The 24,131-nt window shown below is 49.2% G+C and overlaps 1 protein-coding gene across 2 annotated transcripts in view; it reads left to right on the top strand.

Annotated features, from left to right (window-relative positions):
- Positions 1-24,131, top strand: part of klhdc3 (kelch domain containing 3) — a 117,453-nt gene that overhangs the window by 86,288 nt on the left and 7,034 nt on the right. Inside the window, exons 9-10 of one of the 2 annotated variants that reach the window (XM_041187255.1) lie at positions 3,714-3,787; positions 9,706-9,784. In XM_041187255.1, coding sequence (XP_041043189.1) covers positions 3,714-3,787; positions 9,706-9,784 — 153 coding nt within the window. The remainder of the gene's footprint in view (positions 1-3,713; positions 3,788-9,705; positions 9,785-24,131) is intronic. The other variant, XM_041187256.1, reaches the window with a different exon arrangement.

A 24,131-nucleotide genomic window follows, 5' to 3' on the forward strand; every position in this document is an offset into this window, starting at 1 on the left:
TAGGTACACCCACAGTGCTGTTAGGGAGGGAGTTCCAGGATTCTGACCCAGCGACAGTGAAGGAACAGCGATATATTTCCAAGTCAGACCCGTCCCCACCAGTACTGTACCCCAGTGTTATACAGTGACAGACCTGTCCCCACCAGTACTGTATCCCAGTGTTATACAGTGACAGACCTGTCCCCACCAGTACTGTACCCCAGTGTTATACAGTGACAGACCTGTCCCCACCAGTACTGTACCCCAGTGTTATACAGTGACAGACCTGTCCCCACCAGTACTGTATCCCAGTGTTATACAGTGACAGACCTGTCCCCACCAGTACTGTACCCCAGTGTTATACAGTGACAGACCTGTCCCCACCAGTACTGTATCCCAGTGTTATACAGTGACAGACCTGTCCCCACCAGTACTGTACCCCAGTGTTATACAGTGACAGACCTGTCCCCACCGGTACTGTACCTCAGTGTTATACAGTGACAGACCTGTCCCCACCAGTACTGTACCCCAGTGTTATACAGTGACAGACCTGTCCCCACCAGTACTGTACCTCAGTGTTATACAGTGACAGACCCGTCCCCACCAGTACTGTACCCCAGTGTTATACAGTGACAGACCTGTCCCCACCAATACTGTACCCCAGTGTTATACAGTGACAGACCTGTCCCCACCAGTACTGTACCCCAGTGTTATACAGTGACAGACCTGTCTCCACCAGTACTGTACCCCAGTGTTATACAGTGACAGACCTGTCCCCACCAGTACTGTACCCTAGTGTTATACAGTGACAGACCTGTCCCCACCTGTACTGTACCCCAGTGTTATACAGTGACAGACCTGTCCCCACCAGTACTGTACCGCAGTGTTATACAGTGACAGACCCGTCCCCCACCAGTACTGTATCCCAGTGTTATACAGTGACAGACCCATCCCCACCAGCACTGTACCCCAGTGTTACACAGTGACAGACCCGTCTCCTACAGTACTGTATCCCAGTGTTACACAGTGACAGACCCGTCTCCTACAGTACTGTATCCCAGTGTTATACAGTGACAGACCTGTCCCCACCAGTACTGTATCACAGTGTTATACAATTACAGACCTGTTACATTTGAATAATGACCACTTTAATGGGAGAATTACCATCTATGATTTGAATCTGGACACCCTGAGATGGGCAGCTGGATCCTCAATTTAAAGTGCAGCAGCTTTAATAGTGCAGCACTCCCTCAGTACTGACCCTCTGACAGTGCAGCACTCCCTCAGTACTGACCCTCTGACAGTGCAGGACTCCCTCAGTACTAACCCTCTGATAGTGCAGCACTCCCTCAGTACTGACCTTCTGTCAGTGCAGCGCTCCCTCAGTACTGACCCTCTGACAGTGCAGCAATCCCTCAGTACTGACCCTCTGACAGTGCAGCACTCCCTCAGTACTGACCCTCTGACAGTGCAGCACTCCCTCAGTACTGACCCTCTGACAGTGCAGCATTCCCTCAGTACTGACCCTCTGACAGTGCAGCACTCCCTCAGTACTGACCCTCAGACAGTGCAGCACTCCCTCAGTACTGACCCTCTGACAGTGCAGCACTCCCTCAGTACTGACCCTCTGACAGTGCAGCACTCCCTCAGTACTGACCCTCTGACAGTGCAGCACTCCCTCAGTACTGACCCTCTGACAGTGCAGCACTCCCTCAGTACTGACCCTCTGACAGTGCAGCACTCCCTCAGTACTGACCCTCTGACAGTGCAGCACTCCCTCAGTACTGACCCTCTGACAGTGCAGCACTCCCTCAGTACTGACCCTCTGACAGTGCAGCACTCCCTCAGTACTGACCCTCTGACAGTGCAGCACTCCCTCAGTACTGACCCTCTGACAGTGCAGCACTCCCTCAGTACTGACCCTCTGACAGTGCAGCACTCCCTCAGTACTGACCCTCTGACAGTGCAGCACTCCCTCAGTACTGACCCTCTGACAGTGCAGCACTCCCTCAGTACTGACCCTCTGACAGTGCAGCACTCCCTCAGTACTGACCCTCTGACAGTGCAGCACTCCCTCAGTACTGACCCTCTGACAGTGCAGCACTCCCTCAGTACTGACCCTCTGACAGTGCAGCACTCCCTCAGTACTGACCCTCTGACAGTGCAGCACTCCCTCAGTACTGACCCTCTGACAGTGCAGCACTCCCTCAGTACTGACCCTCTGACAGTGCAGCACTCCCTCAGTACTGACCCTCTGACAGTGCAGCACTCCCTCAGTACTGACCCTCTGACAGTGCAGCACTCCCTCAGTACTGACCCTCTGACAGTGCAGCACTCCCTCAGTACTGACCCTCTGACAGTGCAGCACTCCCTCAGTACTGACCCTCTGACAGTGCAGCACTCCCTCAGTACTGACCCTCTGACAGTGCAGCACTCCCTCAGTACTGACCCTCTGACAGTGCAGCACTCCCTCAGTACTGACCCTCTGACAGTGCAGCACTCCCTCAGTACTGACCCTCTGACAGTGCAGCACTCCCTCAGTACTGACCCTCTGACAGTGCAGCACTCCCTCAGTACTGACCCTCTGACAGTGCAGCACTCCCTCAGTACTGACCCTCTGACAGTGCAGCACTCCCTCAGTACTGACCCTCTGACAGTGCAGCACTCCCTCAGTACTGACTCTCTGACAGTGCAGCTCTCCCTCAGTACTGACCCTCTGACAGTGCAGCACTCCCTCAGTACTGACCCTCTGACAGTGCAGCACTCCCTCAGTACTGACCCTCTGACAGTGCAGCACTCCCTCAGTACTGACCCTCTGACAGTGCAGCACTCCCTCAGTACTGACCCTCTGACAGTGCAGCACTCCATCAGTGCTGACCCTCCGACAGCGCAGCGCTCCCTCAGTACTGATCCTCTGACAGTGCAGCACTCTACCAGTACTGACCCTTCAACACTACAGCACTCATTCAGTACTGACCATCCAACACTACAGCACTCCCTCAGTACTGATACTCCAACAGTGCAGCACTCCCTCAGTACTGACCCTCCTACAGTGCAGCACTCCCTCAGTACTGATACTCCAACAGTGCGGCGCTCCCTCAGTACTGACCCTCCTACAGTGCAGCACTCCCTCAGTGCTGTCCCTCCGACGGTGCATCACTCCCTCTACTCACCCGCCGACAGTCAGGTGCTCCCTCAGTACTGACCATCCGACATTGCGGCGCTCCCTCAGTACTAACCCTCCGATAGAGCTGTGCTCCCTCAGTACTAACCCTCTGACAGTGCAGCACCCCCTCAGTACTGACCCTCTGACAGTGCGGCATTCCCTCAGTACTGACCCTCTGACAGTAGACACCCCCTCAGTACTCACCCTCCTGTGTAGAGACCTGCAGTGTCAGCTTTGTTTGTTCTCATGTTCAGGAACGGGGCTCTAACCTCGGCCCTTGATGACGGGTCAATGTTCCTCAGCTTGTGGGAAGCTGACTCATAGCGAACCAGGACAGTCTGCTCTTCACAAAGCAGCTATGGTGCTGCAAATCCTGATGAATGTGAAGGGAATTCTCTGCCAATGGCAGTGAAACAGAAGCCAGAAAGAAAATCTGAACTCAGTAATTGAAGAGAAAGCTAACAAGAAGGACTAGTGCACAGTTTGTCCCAGTGTCAATGCTGCCAAATAACCAGGCCCCGTACCTGGCTGGGCCAGATACACTGATGTCTCTCTATCTCTTCTGTAGCCCATGCCCAGAACAAGGAATGGGAGACGAGTTTAACCTGATGGATCACTCAGACCTGTACATCTTGGACTTCAGTACGTAAGCTTCTCTTTCCTCCAAATTAGTCACGGATCGATAGCACCTCATTGGGAGAGAATAAATGCAAAACGCTTAATGGCCCAGTTCCAGTCTTGTCTACAAGTGATTTAATTCCATTCTCTATAGTTTGGGCTGTGATTTAATTCCATTCCCTATAGTTTGGGCTGTGATTTAATTCCATTCTCTATAGTTTGGGCTGTGATTTAATTCCATTCTCTATAGTTTGGGCTGTGATTTAATTCCATTCCCTATAGTTTGGGCTGTGATTTAATTCCATTCTCTATAGTTTGGGCTGTGATTTAATTCCATTCTCTATAGTTTGGGCTGTGATTTAATTCCATTCTCTATAGTTTGGGCTGTGATTTAATTCCATTCTCTATAGTTTGGGCTGTGATTTAATTCCATTCTCTATGGTTTGGGCTGTGATTTAATTCCATTCTCTATGGTTTGGGCTGTGATTTAATTCCATTCTCTATGGTTTGGGCTGTGATTTAATTCCATTCTCTATAGTTTGGGCTGTGATTTAATTCCATTCTCAATGGTTTGGGCTGTGATTTAATTCCATTCTCTATGGTTTGGGCTGTGATTTAATTCCATTCTCTATGGTTTGGGCTGTGATTTAATTCCATTCTCTATAGTTTGGGCTGTGATTTAATTCCATTCTATATAGTTTGGGCTGTGATTTAATTCCATTCTCTATAGTTTGGGCTGTGATTTAATTCCATTCCCTATAGTTTGGGCTGTGATTTAATTCCATTCTCTATAGTTTGGGCTGTGATTTAATTCCATTCCCTATAGTTTGGGCTGTGATTTTATTCCATTCTCTATAGTTTGGGCTGTGATTTAATTCCATTCTCTATAGTTTGAGCTGTGATTTAATTCCATTCTCTATAGTTTGGGCTGTGATTTAATTCCATTCTCTATAGTTTGGGCTGTGATTTAATTCCATTCTCTATAGTTTGGGCTGTGATTTAATTCCATTCCCTATAGTTTGGGCTGTGATTTAATTCCATTCTCTATAGTTTGGGCTGTGATTTAATTCCATTCCCTATAGTTTGGGCTGTGATTTAATTCCATTCTCTATAGTTTGGGCTGTGATTTAATTCCATTCCCTATAGTTTGGGCTGTGATTTAATTCCATTCTCTATAGTTTGGCCTGTGATTTAATTCCATTCTCTATAGTTTGGGCTGTGATTTAATTCCATTCCCTATAGTTTGGCCTGTGATTTAATTCCATTCTCTATAGTTTGGGCTGTGATTTAATTCCATTCCCTATAGTTTGGGCTGTGATTTAATTCCATTCTCTATAGTTTGGGCTGTGATTTAATTCCATTCTATATAGATTGGGCTGTGATTTAATTCCATTCTCTATAGTTTGGGCTGTGATTTAATTCCATTCTCTATAGTTTGGGCTGTGATTTAATTCCATTCTCTATAGTTTGGGCTGTGATTTAATTCCATTCTCTATAGTTTGGGCTGTGATTTAATTCCATTCTCTATAGTTTGGGCTGTGATTTAATTCCATTCTCTATAGTTTGGGCTGTGATTTAATTCCATTCTCTATAGTTTGGGCTGTGATTTAATTCCATTCTCTATAGTTTGGGCTGTGATTTAATTCCATTCTCTATGGTTTGGGCTGTGATTTAATTCCATTCTCTATAGTTTGGGCTGTGATTTAATTCCATTCTCTATAGTTTGGACTGTGATTTAATTCCATTCCCTATAGTTTGGGCTGTGATTTAATTCCATTCCCTATAGTTTGGGCTGTGATTTAATTCCATTCTCTATAGTTTGGGCTGTGATTTAATTCCATTCCCTATAGTTTGGGCTGTGATTTAATTCCATTCCCTATAGTTTGGGCTGTGATTTAATTCCATTCTCTATAGTTTGGGCTGTGATTTAATTCCATTCCCTATAGTTTGGGCTGTGATTTAATTCCATTCTCTATAGTTTGGGCTGTGATTTAATTCCATTCTCTATAGTTTGGGCTGTGATTTAATTCCATTCCCTATAGTTTGGCCTGTGATTTAATTCCATTCCCTATAGTTTGGCCTGTGATTTAATTCCATTCCCTATAGTTTGGGCTGTGATTTAATTCCATTCCCTATAGTTTGGGCTGTGATTTAATTCCATTCTCTATAGTTTGGGCTGTGATTTAATTCCATTCTATATAGATTGGGCTGTGATTTAATTCCATTCTCTATAGTTTGGGCTGTGATTTAATTCCATTCTCTATAGTTTGGGCTGTGATTTAATTCCATTCTCTATAGTTTGGGCTGTGATTTATTTCCATTCTCTATAGTTTGGGCTGTGATTTAATTCCATTCTCTATAGTTTGGGCTGTGATTTAATTCCATTCTCTATAGTTTGGGCTGTGATTTAATTCCATTCCCTATAGTTTGGGTTGTGATTTAATTCCATTCTCTATAGTTTGGGCTGTGATTTAATTCCATTCTCTATAGTTTGGACTGTGATTTAATTCCATTCTCTATAGTTTGGGCTGTGATTTAATTCCATTCCCTATAGTTTGGGCTGTGATTTAATTCCATTCCCTATAGTTTGGGCTGTGATTTAATTCCATTCCTTATAGTTTGGGCTGTGATTTAATTCCATTCCTTATAGTTTGGGCTGTGATTTAATTCCATTCTCTATAGTTTGGGCTGTGATTTAATTCCATTCTCTATAGTTTGGGCTGTGATTTAATTCCATTCTCTATAGTTTGGGCTGTGATTTAATTCCATTCTCTATAGTTTGGGCTGTGATTTAATTCCATTCTCTATAGTTTGGACTGTGATTTAATTCCATTCTCTATAGTTTGGGCTGTGATTTAATTCCATTCTCTATAGTTTGGGCTGTGATTTAATTCCATTCTCTATAGTTTGGGCTGTGATTTAATTCCATTCTCTATAGTTTGGGCTGTGATTTAATTCCATTCCCTATAGTTTGGCCTGTGATTTAATTCCATTCTCTATAGTTTGGCCTGTGATTTAATTCCTTCCCCCATAGTTTGTGCTGTGTATTATTTCTGTTCTCTGTCGCTTGCCCTGTGTGTTACGTTACAGTAAGTTTTGTATTGGTTGGGTTTCCCCCTCGTGGCAGGGATTTGCAATGGTGTCAGCATGGGGCTAACAATGCCTGTCACTGTTTTCAAGACTGGGTGGACAGTGCCAAATTCCACTATCGCCCTTTGTCACAGTTACATATGTTTTACTGTTGGTAACATTGCCTTGGCAGCAATTCATTAGGTGACAATATCACAGGTGCCCTAACCATATTCTGCCCACATTCTGTCAATTTGGAATCATTCCTTTAGATTGGACAATTGAAAATATCCCCCTTTTTAAGAAAAGTAAGAGAGGGGAACCATTTTTTCTAGACCAGTTAGCCCAACACCTGTTATCTACCATCTGTTATAGCACGAATTTGTTAAGGATAGGCCGTGCCTTTTGAACCTGTTTGAACTGAAGTAGTTGACAGACAGGGGACTTTCAGAAGGCCTTTGATAAAATTCCCCATAAGAGTGTGTAAGCTAAAGTTTAAGCTCGTGGGATTGAAGAGATATGATTGACCCGGTGAGGAAATTTGCAGAGCAGCAAGGCAGAGTAATCATTATGGGCAAGTACTCTACTTGGCAGAGTGGGACTTGTGGTGTCCCACACATTGTTGTGGCCTCAACAATTCACTCTATTTGGCAAGGTGCAAAGACAGCTGACATTGTGACAAGGCGAGATGGATGCATCAAATTCGAACTATTAATAGATTGCAATTGGACAAAACTGGTAAATGGATTTCTATGTGGGCAAGTGTGAGATTATCCACTTTAGACCTTAAAGGAATAGTACATGGAGGGAGTGCAACCAAGGTTCACCAGACTGATTTCTGGGTTGGCTGGTCTGTCCAATGAGGGGAGATTGAGGAGAATGGGTCTGTATTCTCCAGAGTTTAGAAGAATGAAAGGTGACCTTATTGAAACATACAAAATTCTTTCACCAGGTAGATGCAGGAAGGATGTTTCCCCTGGCTGGGGGAGGTCTAGAACCAGGAGACACAGTCTCAGAATAAGGGGCAAGCAATTTCGGTCTGTGATGAGGAGGAATTTCTTTGCTCAGTGTGGTGAATCTTTGGAATTCGTTACCCCAGAGGGCTGTGGAAACCATTGAACATGTTCATGACAGAGACTGATCGATTTCTCGATATTAAAAACACCACGGGTTATGGGGATAGTGCAGTAAAGTAAGCACTGAAAGGCAGAGCAGGCTTGAGGGGTTGAATGGCCATTCTTGCTCCTATTTCTCATGTTCCCGTAACAGATGCTTTCTAGATGATGAAAAGCTGGGAACAGTGGAGATCCAAAGAGACTTGGCGGTCCGTGTCGATAGATTATTGATATGAAATGGAGAGGCATCGAAAATAATCAAAAAAGCCTATGGAATGCTTTTCAATTCTCAGAATCCAAGGGAATAGAGATTATGCTACAGCCATAGAACACCCTGAATATACTGCATGTGGTGTTCAGTTCTGGACACCACACCTTAGGATGGGGATATCATGGAGGAAGTGCAGATTTACTAGAATGATACCTGGACTCCAAGGGTTAAACTGAGGAAAAGTTAGGCAAACTAGGGTTGTATTCCCTGGAATTTAGAAGTTGAAGCGAGGATTTGATCATAGTTTTCCCGATTATTACAGATAGGGTATATAGAGATGTCCTATTTCTCCTGGTTGGAGAGTCTACGGTTTGGGGGCATAGACTAAAAGTTAGCATCAAAGCTTTCGAGGGTGAATTTGGGAAAAATCTGTCCACAAAAAGGGTGGTAAAAATTTGGAACTCTGGCTCACGCCAGTTGATAGTAGCTCGATTGTTAATTTGAAACCTGACGTGGTCGATCTTTAGTAACCAATGTTTTAAAAAGGGAATGGGCCGATGGTGGATACATGGAGTTGGGTGACAGATCAGCCATGATCTCAGTGAATGGAGAAACAGGTTTGCGGGGCTGAATGGCCTCGTCTTCCTACGTTTGCTTGAAGAGGAAGAAGCAGTGAATGCAGGACAGGTAAATCAGCACTGCAGTGGAAGAAGCGGCTTCACACTTAGCTGTGTCACTGAATGAAGTCTTTCCAGGACCGGGGCAAAGTGACTCTGTCCCTCTTTCAAGTGATGGTCAGCACATAAGAACATAAAAAAAAAACCAGGAGCAGGAGTAGACCAGTGGTCCATTGAGCCTGCTCTACCATTCAGTATGATCATGGCTGATCTTGGGTGTCAATTCCACTTTCCTGCCTGGTCCCCATATCCTTTAATTCCCTGAGAGATCAAAAATCCGTCTATTCCAACATTAAATAAATTCAACGATGGAGCATCCACAACCCTCTGGGGTAGAGAGTTCCAAAGATTCACAACCCTTTGAGTGAAGAAATTTCTCCTCATCTCAGTCCTAACTGGCCTACCCTTTATCCTGAGACTGAGCCCCCGTGTTTTAGACTCCCCGACCAGCAGAGACAGTCTCTCTGTGTCCACCCTGTCAAACCCCTTCAGAATCTCCAAGGATTCAATGAGATCGACTCTCATTCTTCTAAACTCCAGAGAATACAAGCCCAATTTATGAACTTCCTGTCCTGAATTCCTTAACATCTGTAAGTTTGCAGTAGATTCAGACCTCTGCGATTTCGTACATCAAGGAACTTTCTCGAATTTCCTTCTTGCATTTGAGCACCGCCAGCAAGGCCAACTTTTAATACCCGGTCCCTTACAATGCTGTCTGGGAGGGAGTTTCAGGAATTGACCCAACAGTTGGCCTTCCTGCTGCTCTTGTCCTTCTAGGTGGTGCAGGTTGTGGGTTTGGGAAGGTCTTACTGCAGTGCACCCTGTAGATGGTACCCAACAGTCTGAAGGCATTGTTTGACTATTTGTCAGGTCCAAGTCTGAAGACCTTATGCAAACTGGCCGTGATTCAGTACAGCTTGGATCAATCTGCGCTTCCTCATGACATCAGGTAAGTACTTTCCTGTTTGCTGCTGTACTCCAGTCCCCTGCTGGCTGGAAATGGGAGAGATGCCTTTAGAAATTATCAATGGATTAAGACAAATTGGGTCACTGAAGCTTTTCTGCTGTGTACAGAATGCACGTAGGTACCAATTACAAGACACAAAGTGAAAAAGGAACTTGCTTTTTCTAGAAGGATGGTAAGTATTACCAGCATAGGTGGTGGAGCTGATAAATCTCCCTGGTTTCCGGCAGAATGGACATGTTCCGGTTAACCAGTTGAATTTGGGGTGATTAGCCAAAAAACATAGGAAGAACTGCAGGTTAGCTTTTCATCTGTCCAAGGAGAAACGCTGTTACCTATTATTAAGGAGGCGAGAGCAGGGCAATTAGACACTGTGTGTGGTCAGGCAGTCAGCATGGTTTTGTAAGAGGGAAATCATGTTTGACTAAATTATTGCAGTTCTTTGAGGAAGTAACAAGCAACGTGGATAAAGGAGAACGTGCACTTGGATTTCAACAAGGCTTTTGACAAGGTGCCACATCAAACATGACTCCACTAAATAAGAGCTCATGGTGCAGGAGGGAACATGTTAGCAGCGACAACCAGGCAACAGAGGCATGAACAGGTCACTTCTGGATCAGCAAGCTGTAACTAGTAGGGTACCGTTGAGAACAGTGCCCCTTCCCCAACCGTCACCCACTCGCCCACCCACCCACCCACCCTCACCTTCCCTCACCCACCCTCCCTCACCCACCCACCCACCCACACCCTCACCCACCCACACCCTCCCTCACCCAACCTCCCTCACCCACCCCCTCTCACCTACCCACACCCTCACCCACCCACCCACACCCTCACCCACCCTCACCCACCCTCACCCTCCCTCACCCACCCTCACCCACCCACCCACCCTCCCTCCCTCACCAACCCACCCTCCCTCACCCTCCCTCACCCTCCCTCACCCTCCCTCACCCTCCCTCACCCTCCCTCACCCTCCCTCACCCTCACCCACCCTCACCCTCCCTCACCCACCCACCCTCCCTCACCAACCCACACTCCCTCACCCACCCTCCCTCACCCTCACCCACCCAACCTCACCCACCCCCTCTCACCTTCCCACCCCCTCACCCACCCTCCCTCACCCACCCTCCCTCACCCACCCTCCCTCCCTCACCAACCCACCCTCCCTCACCCACCCTCCCTCACCCTCACCCACCCAACCTCACCCACCCCCTCTCACCTACCCACCCCCTCACCCACCCACCCACACCCTCACCCTCCCTCACCCTCCCTCACCCACCCACCCTCCCTCACCCACCCACCCTCCCTCCCTCACCCACCCTCCCTCACCCACCCTCCCTCACCCACCCTCCCTCACCCACCCACCCACGCACACCCACACCCTCACCCACCCACACCCTCCCTCACCCACCCTCCCTCACCCACCCCCTCTCACCTACCCACCCCCTCACCCACCCACCCACACCCTCACCCACCCTCACCCTCCCTCACCCACCCTCACCCTCCCTCCCTCACCAACCCACCCTCCCTCACCCTCACCCACCCAACCTCACCCACCCCCTCTCACCTACCCACCCCCTCACCCACCCACCCACACCCTCACCCTCCCTCACCCTCCCTCACCCTCACCCACCCTCCCTCACCCACCCTCCCTCACCCTCACCCACCCAACCTCACCCACCCCCTCTCACCTACCCACCCCCTCACCCACCCACCCACACCCTCACCCTCCCTCACCCACCCACCCACCCACACCCTCACCCACCCTCACCCTCCCTCACCCACCCTCACCCACCCTGTCTCACCCTCCCTCCCTCACCAACCCACCCTCCCTCACCCTCACCCACCCAACCTCACCCACCCACCCTCCCTCACCCACCCCCTCTCACCTACCCACCCCCTCACCCACCCACCCACACCCTCCCTCACCCACCCTCCCTCACCCACCCTCCCTCACCCACCCTCCCTCACCCACCCCCTCTCACCTACCCACCCCCTCACCCTCCCTCACCCACCCACCCTCCCTCACCCTCCCTCACCCTCACCCTCCCTCACCCACCCACCCTCCCTCCCTCACCCTCCCTCCCTCCCTCACCCTCCCTCCCTCCCGCACCCTCCCTCACCCACCCTCACCCACTCACCCTCCCTCACCCACCCACCCATCCTCACTCACCCTCCCTCACCCACCCTCCCTCACCCTCACCCTCCCACCCTCACCCTCCCTCACCCACCCACCCATCCTCCCTCACCCTCCCTCACCATCACCCTCCCTCGCCCACCTTCCCTCGCCCGCCTTCCCTCGCCCGCCCTCCCTCGCCCGCCCTCCCTCGCCCGCCCTCCCTCGCCCGCCCTCCCTCGCCCGCCCTCCCTCGCCCGCCCTCCCTCGCCCGCCCTCCCTCGCCCGCCCTCCCTCGCCCGCCCTCCCTCACCCGCCCACCCTCACCCACCCTCCCTCGCCCGCCCACCCTCGCCCGCCCACCCTCACCCACCCACCCTCACCCTCCCTCGCCCACCCTCCCTCACCCACCCTCGGCCACCCTCGCCCTCGCCCTCCCTCGCCCACACTCGCCCTCGCCCACCCTCCCTCACCCACCCTCACCCTCCCTCGCCCACCCTCCCTCGCCCACCCTCCCTCGCCCACCCTCCCTCGCCCTCCCTCCCTCGCCCTCCCTCCCTCGCCCTCCCTCACCCGCCCTCCCTCACCCGCCCTCCCTCACCCGCCCGCCCTCCCTCGCCCGCCCTCCCTCGCCCGCCCTCCCTCGCCCGCCCTCCCTCGCCCGCCCTCCCTCGCCCGCCCTCCATCGCCCGCCCTCCATCGCCCGCCCTCCCTCGCCCGCCCTCCCTCGCCCGCCCTCCCTCGCCCGCCCTCCCTCGCCCGCCCTCCCTCGCCCGCCCTCCCTCGCCCGCCCTCCCTCGCCCGCCCTCCCTCGCCCGCCCTCCCTCGCCCGCCCTCCCTCGCCCGCCCTCCCTCGCCCGCCCTCCCTCGCCCGCCCTCCCTCGCCCGCCCTCCCTCGCCCGCCCTCCCTCGCCCACCCTCCCTCGCCCACCCTCACCCTCCCTCGCCCACCCACCCTCGCCCTCGCCCACCCACCCTCGCCCTCGCCCACCCACCCCCCTCACCCGCCCTCCCTCACCCGCCCTCCCTCACCCGCCCTCCCTCGCCCGCCCTCCCTCGCCCGCCCTCCCTCGCCCGCCCTCCCTCGCCCGCCCTCCCTCGCCCGCCCACCCTCACCCGCCCACCCTCACCCACCCTCCCTCGCCCGCCCACCCTCGCCCGCCCACCCTCACCCACCCACCCTCACCCTCCCTCGCCCACCCTCCCTCACCCACCCTCGCCCTCGCCCTCCCTCGCCCACCCTCGCCCTCGCCCACCCTCCCTCACCCTCCCTCGCCCACCCTCCCTCGCCCACCCTCACTCGCCCTCCCTCCCTCGCCCTCCCTCCCCCGCCCTCCCTCGCCCGCCCTCCCTCGCCCGCCCTCCCTCGCCCGCCCTCCCTCGCCCGCCCTCCCTCGCCCGCCCTCCCTCGCCCTCCCTCCCTCGCCCTCCCTCGCCCGCCCTCCCTCGCCCGCCCTCCCTCGCCCCGCCCTCCCTCGCCCGCCCTCCCTCGCCCGCCCTCCCTCGCCCGCCCTCCCTCGCCCGCCCTCCCTCGCCCGCCCTCCCTCGCCCGCCCTCCCTCGCCCGCCCTCCCTCGCCCGCCCTCCCTCGCCCGCCCTCCCTCGCCCGCCCTCCCTCGCCCGCCCTCCCTCGCCCGCCCTCCCTCGCCCGCCCTCCCTCGCCCGCCCTCCCTCGCCCGCCCTCCCTCGCCCGCCCTCCCTCGCCCGCCCTCCCTCGCCCGCCCTCCCTCGCCCGCCCTCCCTCGCCCGCCCTCCCTCGCCCGCCCTCCCTCGCCCGCCCTCCCTCGCCCACCCACCCTCGCCCACCCACCCTCGCCCACCCACCCTCGCCCACCCACCCTCGCCCTCGCCCACCCACCCTCGCCCTCGCCCACCCGCCCTCGCCCTCGCCCACCCACACCCCTCACCCTCGCCCACCCACACCCCTCACCCGCCCTCGCCCTCGCCCACCCACACCCCTCACCCGCCCTCGCCCTCGCCCACCCACCCTCGCCCTCGCCCACCCGCACCCCTCACCCGCCCTCCCTCACCCGCCCTCCCTCACCCGCCCTCCCTCACCCGCCCTCCCTCACCCGCCCTCCCTCACCCGCCCTCCCTCACCCGCCCTCCCTCGCCCGCCCTCCCTCGCCCGCCCTCCCTCGCCCGCCCTCCCTCGCCCGCCCTCCCTCGCCCGCCCTCCCTCGCCCGCCCTCCCTCGCCCGCCCTCCCTCGCCCGCCCTCCCTCGCCCGCCCTCCCCCGCCCGCCCTCGCTCGCCCGCCCTCCCCCGCCCGCCCTCGCTCGCCCTCCCTCGCCCGCCCTCCCTCACCCTCCCTCGCCCGCCCTCCCTCGCCCGCCCGCCCTCCCTCGCCCGCCCTCCCTCGCCCGCCCTCCCTCGCCCGCCCTCCCTCGCCCGCCCTCCCTCGCCCGCCCTCCCTCGCCCGCCCTCCCTCGCCCGCCCTCCCCCGCCCGCCCTCGCTCGCCCTCCCTCGCCCGCCCTCCCTCACCCTCCCTCGCCCGCCCTCCCTCACCCTCCCTCGCCCACCCTCCCTCGCCCTCGCCCGCCCTCGCCCGCCCTCGCCCGCCCTCGCCCGCCCTCGCCCGCCCTCGCCCGCCCTCGCCCGCCCTCGCCCGCCCTCCCTCGCCCGCCCTCGCCCACCCCCTCGCCCGCCCTCTACCCCCCTTGCCCACTCTGGCCCCCGCCCTCTCTCACCCACCAGATATCCCCCTGAGCCCTCTCCCGTCTCTTCCAGACCGATATCCCCCTGAGCCGGCTCCCGTCTCTTCCAGACAGATATCCCCCTGAGCCGGCTCCCGTCTCTTCCAGACAGATATCCCCCTGAGCCGGCTCCCGTCTCTTCCAGACCGATATCCCCCTGAGCCGGCTCCCGTCTCTTCCAGACAGATATCCTCCTGAGCCGGCTCCCGTCTCTTCCAGACCGATATCCCCCCTGAGCCGGCTCCCGTCTCTTCCAGACCGATATCCCCCCTGAGCCGGCTCCCGTCTCTTCCAGACCGATATCCCCCTGAGCCGGCTCCCGTCTCTTCCAGACAGATATCCCCCTGAGCCGGCTCCCGTCTCTTCCAGACAGATATCCCCCTGAGCCGGCTCCCGTCTCTTCCAGACCGATATCCTCCTCAACTTACAGAGAGGCAATTACAGAGGTATGAAGAGTTGTCTAAAGCAGGCTAGGAAAGCTGATTAAGGGGAAGGTTGGTAGATGAGCAGTGGCAGACATTTAAGCAGATATTTCAAAACGTACAGCAAAAGTTTATCCTGGTCAAAAAGAAGGACTCGATGAGAAGGATAAACCACCCATGGTCAAGGAGTGTGTCCAATCAGAAACTAAGGCATGCAAAGTGACGAAAACTAGTTGTTGTCCAGAGGAGAAGGAATTTTTAGGAACCAGCAGCAGATAACTAACAAGCTAATAAAGAGGGAGAAACTTAATTATGATGGTAAATTGGCAAAAAAATATAAAAACAAACATGAAGCTCTTCTATGGGTATATAGAAAGATAGAGAGTGGTTAAAGTGAGCGTGGGACCCTTGGAGGATGTGACTGGACAATTGATAACAGGGAACAGGGAAATGGCAGATAATTTAAACCAATATTTTGCATCGGTCTTCACGGTGGAGGACACTATAAACATCCCAAAGATATCAGATAAACAAGGAGCTAATGGGAGGAAAGATCTTGTAACAGTCTCTGTCACGAGGGACAAAGTATTTGACAAACTAATGGGACTAAAGACAGACAAGTCACCAGGACCTGATGGCCTGCATCCAAGGGTTTTAAAGGAAGTGGCTGCAGGGATAGTGGAGGCTTTGGTCAAAATATTCCAGAGCTCACTGGATTACCGGAGAGCCCCAGCAGATTGGAAAACCACTAATGTGATGCCCCTGTTCAAGAAGGGAGGGAGACAAAAATCAGGAAACTATAGGCCAGTCAGCCTAACATCTGTCATTGGGAAAATGCTAGAGTCCATTATTAAGGAAGAAATAGCAGGACAGTTAGAAAAGCTTAATGGAATCAAGCAGAGTCAACATCAACATGGTTTTTTGAAAGGGAAATCACGTTTAACCAATTTGCTAGAGCTCTTTGAGGATATAACAAGCAGAGGAACTGATAGATGTAGTGTATTTGGATTTCCAGAAGGCATTCGCTAAGGTGCCCACATAAAAGGTTATTGCACAAGATAGGAGCTCATGGTTATAAAAACAAAAAACTGTGGATGCTGGAAATCCAAAACAAAAACAGAATTACCTGGAAAAGCTCAGCAGGTCTGGCAGCATCGGCGGAGAAGAAAAGAGTTGATGTTTCGAGTCCTCATGACCCTTCAACAGCACTGAGTGAATCTAAGGATATATAAGGATATATATTTCACCCCTCTCCTTAGATTCACTCAGTTCTGTCGAAGGGTCATGAGGACTCGAAACGTCAACTCTTTTCTTCTCCGCCGATGCTGCCAGACCTGCTGAGTTTTCCAGGTAATTCTCTTTTTGTTTAGGAGCTCATGGTATTGGGGGTAATGTACTAGCATGGATCGAGGATTGGTTAACGCACAGAAGACAGAGAATCGGGATTAATGGATCTTTTTAGGAAGAATCAAAAGGCATACTGTTACTTAAATGGGGAGACTCCAAACAAAATGCAGCACAGAGGGATCTGGGCGTTCTTGTGCATGAAACTCAAAAAGTTAGCATGCAGGTGCAGCAAGTAATTAAAATGCGAATGGAGTTTTGGCCTATATTGCGAGAGGGTTGGAGTGTAAAGGGAATTCATGCTTGACAAATCTTCTGGAATTTTTCGAGGATGTAACTAATGGAGTTGATGAGGGGGGGCCAGTGGATGTGGTCTATTTGGACTTTCAGAAGGCTTTCGACAAAGTCCCACATAAGAGATTGGTGTGTAAAATTAAAGCGCATGGGACTGGGGGTAGTGTATTGAGATGGATAGAAAACTGCTTGGCAGACAGGAAACAAAGAGTAGGAATAAACGGGTCATTTTCCAAATGGCAGGCAGTGACTAGTGGGGTGCCGCAGGAATCGGTGCTGGGACCCCAGTTATTCACAATATATATTAACAATTTAGATGAGGGAATTAAATGTAATATCTCCAAATTTGCAGATGACACAAAGCTGGGTGGGAGAGTGAGCTGTGAGGAGGATGCAGAGATGCTTCAGTGTGATTTGGACGAGCTGAGTGAGTGGGCAAATGCATGGCAGATGCAGTATAATGTGGATAAATGAGAAGTTATCCATTTTGGTAGCAAAAACAGGAAGGCACATAATTTATAGCCATTCATATAATAGAGAGAGGGGAATGTGCAACAAGACCTGGGTGTCCTTGTACACCAGTCACTGAAGGTGAACATGCAGGTGCAGCAGGCGGTAAAAAAGGCAAATGGTATATTGGCCTTCAGAGCCAGAGGATTCGAGTACAGGAATAGGGATGCCTTGCTGCAATTATACAGGGCCTTGGTGAGACCACACCTGGAATATTGTGTGCAGTTTTGGTCTCCTTATCTGAGGAAGGATGTACTTGCTATAGAGGGAGTGCAGCGAAGGTTTACCGACCGATTCCTGGGATGGCGGGACTGACATATGAGGAGAGATTGAGTCGATTAGGATTATATTCTCTGGAGTTCAGAAGAATGGTGGGGGGGGGGATCTCATAGAAACCTATAAAATTCTAACAGGACTAGACAGGGTAGATGCAGCAAGGATGTTCCCAATGGTGGGGGAGTCCAGAACCAGGGGTCACAGTCTGAGGATATGGGGTAGACCATTTAGGACTGAGATGAGGAGAAATTTCTTCACCCAGAGAGTGGTGAGTCTGTGGAATTCGTTACCACAGAAAGTAGTTGAGGCCAAAATGTTGTATGCTTTCAAGAAGGAGTTAGATATAACTCTTGGGGTGAAAGGGATCAAAGGGTATGGGGAGAAAGTGGGAGCAGGATATTGAGTTGGCTAATCAGCCATGGTCATAATGAATGGCAGAGCAGGCTCGAAGGGCTGAATGGCCTATTCCTGCTCCTAGTTTCTATGTAAAAATAGGGAAGCCTTGTTACAACAGTACAGGGTGTTGGTGAGGCCACACCCAGAGTACTGTGTACAGTTTTGGTCCCCATATTTAAGAAAGGAGATACTGGCATTGCAGGCAAGTCAAAAGAGATTAACTAGGCTGATTCCTGGGATGAAGGAGTTGACTTATCAAGAACGGCTAAACAGGTTAGACCTTTATTCATTAGATTTTAGAAGAATGAGATTGAAACATACGAGATTCTGAGGGTCTTGACAGGGTAGATGTTGAGAAGATGTTTCCACTAGTGGGGGAATCTCGAACTAGGGGACATAGGTACAGAATAAGTGGACACTCATTTAAAACTGAAATTTTTTTTTTATTCATTCATGGAATGTGGGTGTTGCTGGCTGGCTCAGCATTTATTGCCCATCCCTAGTTGCCCTCGAGAAGGTGGTGATCAGCTGCCTTCTTCAACCACTACAGTCCATGTGGTGTCGGTACACCCACAGTGCTGTTAGGGAGGAAGTTCCAGGATTTTGACCCAGTGACAGTGAAGGAACGGTGATATATTTCCAAATCAGGATGGTGAGTGGCTTAGAGGGGAACTTCCAGGTAACCGGTAGATGTAGAACCATTGAACCATAGAAAATTTACAGCACAGAAGGAGGCCATTTGGCCCATCTTGTCCATGCCAGCCCGAGGACACCCAGATGCCCTTTCTAATCCCACCTTCCTGCACCCGGCCCATAGCCCTGCAGCTTACAGCACTTAAGGTGCACATCCAAGTACTTTTTAAGAGTTTAGAGTTTCTGCCTCTACCACCAACTTGGGCAGCAAATTCCAGACACCCACTACCCTCTGCGTAAAAAAGTTCTTCCTCATGTCCCCCCTACACCTTCTGCCACTTATCTTGAATCTCTGTCCCCTGGTTCCAGAATTCTCCATCAAGGGAAACAATTTTATCCTGTCCACTCTATCTATTCCCCTCATAATTTTGTACACCTCAATCAAGTCACCTCTCAGCCTTCTTTGTTCTAAGGAAAATAACCCCAACCTATCCAATCTCTCCTCATGGCTACACTTTTCTAACCCTGGCAACATTCTTGTAAACCTCCTGTGCACTCTCTCCAGAGCTATTACATCCTTCCTGTAATGTGGTGACCAGAACTGCACACAATACTCCAGTTGTGGCCTCACCAGTGTTTTATACAATTCCAACATTATATCCTTACTTTTATATTCTATACCTCTGCCAATGAAGGAGAGCATCCCATATGCCTTCTTTACAGCCTTGTCTGCTTGAACTGCTGCCTTCAGGGAGCTGTGTACTTGTACGCCATGATCTCTCACTTCATCTACCCCTCTTAATATATTCCCATTTATTGTGTAATTCCTGTAACTGTTTGACCTCCCTAAATGTATGACCTCACACTTCTCTATGTTAAAATCCATCTGCCACTTTACCGCCCACTCCACCAACCCATCTATATCGTTTTGGAGATTATGGCTATCCTCTACACTATCCACTACTCGGCCAATCTTTGTGTCACCTGCAAATTTCCCAATCGTGCCCCCCACGTTCACGTCCAAATCGTTAATATATAACACAAACAGCAAGGGTCCCAACACTGAGCCCTGTGGAACACCACTTGAGACAACTTTCCATTCGCAAGGGCATCCATCGACCATTACCCTTTGTTTCCTGTTACAAAGCCAACCTTTTATCTAGTTTGCCACATTACCCTGAATCCCATGGGCTTTTACTTTCCTGACCAATCTGCCTTGTGGGACCTTGTCAAATGCCTTGCTAAAACCCATGTACACATCATCCACTGCACTACCTTCATCAACCCTTCTTGTCACTTCCTCAAAGAATTCAATCAAATTTGTGAGGCAAGACCTTCCTTTAACAAATCCATGCTGACCATCCCTGACTAGTCCATGCCTTTCCACATGACAGTTAATCCTATCTCTCAGGATTGATTCTACTAATTTGCTCACCACCGATGTAAGACTAACTGGCCTATAATTATTTGGCATTTCCTTTGATCCCTTTTTAAACAATGGAACTATGTTTACATTTCTCCAGTCCTCCGGTACCTCCTCTGTATCTAGTGAAGATTGGAAAATCATCCTCAGAGCATCTGCTATCTCCTCCCTGATTTCCTTCAGCAGCCTTGCAAACAATCCATCTGGCCCTGGTGACTTATCAACTTTCAAGGATTTCAACCCTTCGAGTACTTCCTCTCTCTTTATGATTATCCCATCCAATATCTCACAGTGTTCCTCCTGGACTACTATATCTACATCCTCCCTTTCCTTTGTAAACACGGAGACAAAATATTCATTCAAAACCCTTCCCACAGCCTCTGCATCGACACACAAGTTTCCATCTCCATCTCTGATAGGTCCCACTTTTTCCTTAACTAACCTTTTAGCATTAATGTGTTGGTAAAATATCTTTGGGTTATCTTTAACTTTACTTGCTCATCTTTTTTCATGCCCTCTCTTTGTTTTCCTCGTTTCCTTTTTCACTTCGTCCCTGCACTTCCTATATTCATCTAGGCTATCTGCAGTGCTTAGTTCTTTGTGCCTATCGTATGCTTTCTTTTCTGTTTGATGTAGTGTATTTGGATTTCTAGAAAGCATTCGATAAAGTGCCACATAAAAGGTTATTGAACAAGATAGGAGCTCACGGTATTTGGGGTAATGTAACAGCATGGATCGGGGATTGGTTAACACGCAGAAGACAGAGAAGTAGGATTAGTGGGTCCTTTGTAGGTTGGAAAGACATAACGAGTGGAGTGCCCCACGGATCAGTTGCAAAAGAATTTCTCCTCTGAGGGTAGTGAATGTCTGGAATTCTCCACCCCAGAGAGTTAAATAACGTTGAGCTTTCCCATCAAGATGCAACCGTTTGTCTTGACGAGTTGAATTTATGTAGTTTCAACACTAAACTTATTAAACTGCAGGCATGGAAATCTAGATGACTCTGTGCAATAGATCAGTGAAAGTGTTTAAAGAGAAGGTAGATAGATCTATGGAAATGTTTAAAGAGGAGGTGGATAGATCAGTGACAGTATTTAAAGAGGAGGTAGATAGATCAGTGAAAGTATTTAAAGGGGAGGTAGATAGATCAGTGAAAGTATTTAAAGGGGAGGTAGATAGATCAGTGAAAGTATTTAAAGAGGAGGTAGATAGATCAGTGAAAGTATTTAAAGAGGATGTAGATAGATCACTGAACGTATTTAAAGAGGAGGTAGATAGATCAGTGAAAGTATTTAAAGAGGAGGTAGATAGATCACTGAAAGTATTTAAAGAGGAGGTAGATAGATCACTGAAAGTATTTAAAGAGGAGATAGATCACTGAATGTATTTAAAGAGGAGGTAGATAGATCACTGAACGTATTTAAAGAGGAGGTAGATAGATCGGTGGCAGTATTTAAAGAGGAGGTAGATAGATCAGTGAAAGTATTTAAAGAGGAGGTAGATAGATCAGTGAAAGTATTTAAAGAGGAGGTAGATAGATCAGTGAAAGTATTTAAAGAGGAGGTAGATAGATCAGTGAAAGTATTTAAAGAGGAGGTAGATAGATCAGTGAAAGTATTTAAAGAGGAGGTAGATAGATCACAAAGTATTTAAAGAGGAGGTAGATAGATCACAAAGTATTTAAGGAGGAGATAGATCACTGAACGTATTTAAGTATTTAAAGAGGAGGTAGATAGATCACAAAGTATTTAAAGAGGTAGATAGATCACTGAAAGTATTTAAAGAGGTAGATAGATCACTGAAAGTATTTAAAGAGGAGGTAGGTAGATCACTGAAAGTATTTGAAGAGGAGGCAGATAGATCACTGAAAGTGTTGAAAGAGATGGATAGATCAGTGACAGTATTTAAAGAGATAGATAGATCACTGAAAGTATTTAAAGAGGTAGATAGATCAGTGAAAGTATTTAAAGAGGAGGTAGATAGATCACTGAAAGTATTTAAAGAGGAGGTAGATAGATCAGTGAAAGTATTTAAAGAGGAGGTAGATAGATCAGTGAAAGTATTTAAAGAGGAGGTAGATAGATCACTGAAAGTATTTAAAGAGGTAGATAGATCACAAAGTATTTAAAGAGGTAGATAGATCACTGAAAGTATTTAAAGAGGAGGTAGGTAGATCACTGAAAGTATTTGAAGAGGAGGCAGATAGATCACTGAAAGTGTTTAAAGAGATAGATAGATCAGTGACAGTATTTAAAGAGATAGATAGGTCACTGAAAGTATTTAAAGAGGTAGATAGATCAGTGAAAGTATTTAAAGAGGAGGTAGATAGATCAGTGAAAGTATTTAAAGAGGAGGTAGATAGATCAGTGAAAGTATTTAAAGAGGAGGTAGATAGATCAGTGAAAGTATTTAAAGAGGAGATAGATAGATCAGTGAAAGTATTTAAAGAGGAGGTAGATAGATCAGTGAAAGTATTTAAAGAGGTAGATAGATCGCAAAGTATTTGAAGAGGAGGCAGATAGATCAGTGAAAGTATTTGAAGTGGAGGCAGATAGAACACTGAATGTATTTAAAGAGGAGGTAGATAGATCACTGACAGTATTTAAAGAGGATGTAGATAGATCACTGACAGTATTTAAAGAGGAGGTAGATAGATCACTGACAGTATTTAAAGAGGAGGTAGATAGATCACTGACAGTATTTAAAGAGGAGGTAGATAGATCACTGACAGTATTTAAAGAGGAGGTAGATAGATCACTGACAGTATTTAAAGAGGAGGTAGATAGATCACTGACAGTATTTAAAGAGGAGGTAGATAGATCAGCGACATTAATTAAAGAGGAGGTAGATAGATCAGTGACAGTATTTAAAGAGGAGGTAGATAGATCAGTGAAAGTATTTAAAGAGGAGGTAGATAGATCAGTGAAAGTATTTAGAGGAGGTAGATAGATCAGTGAAAGTATTTAAAGAGGAGGTAGATAGATCAGTGACAGTATTTAAAGAGGAGGTAGATAGATCAGTGACAGTATTTAAAGAGGAGGTAGATAGATCAGTGACAGTATTTAAAGAGGAGGTAGATAGATCACTGACAGTATTTAAAGAGGAGGTAGATAGATCAGTGAAAGTATTTAAAGAGCAGGTAGATAGATCACTGACAGTATTTAAAGAGCAGGTAGATAGATCACTGACAGTATTTAAAGAGGAGGTAGATAGATCACTGCCAGTATTTAAAGAGCAGGTAGATCGATCACTGACAGTATTTAAAGAGCAGGTAGATAGATCACTGCCAGTATTTAAAGAGCAGGTAGATCGATCACTGACAGTATTTAAAGAGGAGGTAGATAGATCAGTGAAAGTATTTAAAGAGGAGGTAGATAGATCACTGACAGTATTTAAAGAGGAGTTAGATCGATCACTGACAGTATTTAAAGAGGAGGTAGATAGATCAGTGAAAGTATTTAAAGAGGAGGTAGATAGATCAGTGAAAGTATTTAAAGAGGAGGTAGATAGATCAGTGAAAGTATTTAAAGAGGAGGTAGATAGATCACTGAGTATTTAAAGAGGAGGTAGATAGAACAGTGAAAGTATTTAAAGAGGAGGTAGATAGATCACTGACAGTATTTAAAGAGGAGGTAGATAGATCAGTGAAAGTATTTAAAGAGGTAGATAGATCAGTGAAAGTATTTGAAGAGGAGGCAGATAGATCAGTGAAAGTATTTGAAGAGGAGGCAGATAGATCAGTGAATGTATTTAAAGAGGAGGTAGATAGATCAGTGAAAGTATTTAAAGAGGAGGTAGATAGATCAGTGACAGTATTTAAAGAGGAGGTAGATAGATCAGTGACAGTATTTAAAGAGGAGGTAGATAGATCACTGACAGTATTTAAAGAGGAGGTAGATAGATCACTGACAGTATTTAAAGAGGTAGATAGATCACTGAAAGTATTTAAAGAGGATGTAGATAGATCACTGACAGTATTTAAAGAGGAGGTAGATAGATCACTGACAGTATTTAAAGAGGAGGTAGATAGATCACTGACAGTATTTAAAGAGGAGGTAGATAGATCACTGACAGTATTTAAAGAGGAGGTAGATAGATCACTGACAGTATTTAAAGAGGAGGTAGATAGATCAGTGACATTAATTAAAGAGGAGGTAGATAGATCAGTGACAGTATTTAAAGAGGAGGTAGATAGATCAGTGAAAGTATTTAAAGAGGAGGTA

This window comes from Carcharodon carcharias, chromosome 5 (genome assembly GCF_017639515.1).
Source record: "Carcharodon carcharias isolate sCarCar2 chromosome 5, sCarCar2.pri, whole genome shotgun sequence".
NCBI lineage: Eukaryota > Metazoa > Chordata > Chondrichthyes > Lamniformes > Lamnidae > Carcharodon > Carcharodon carcharias.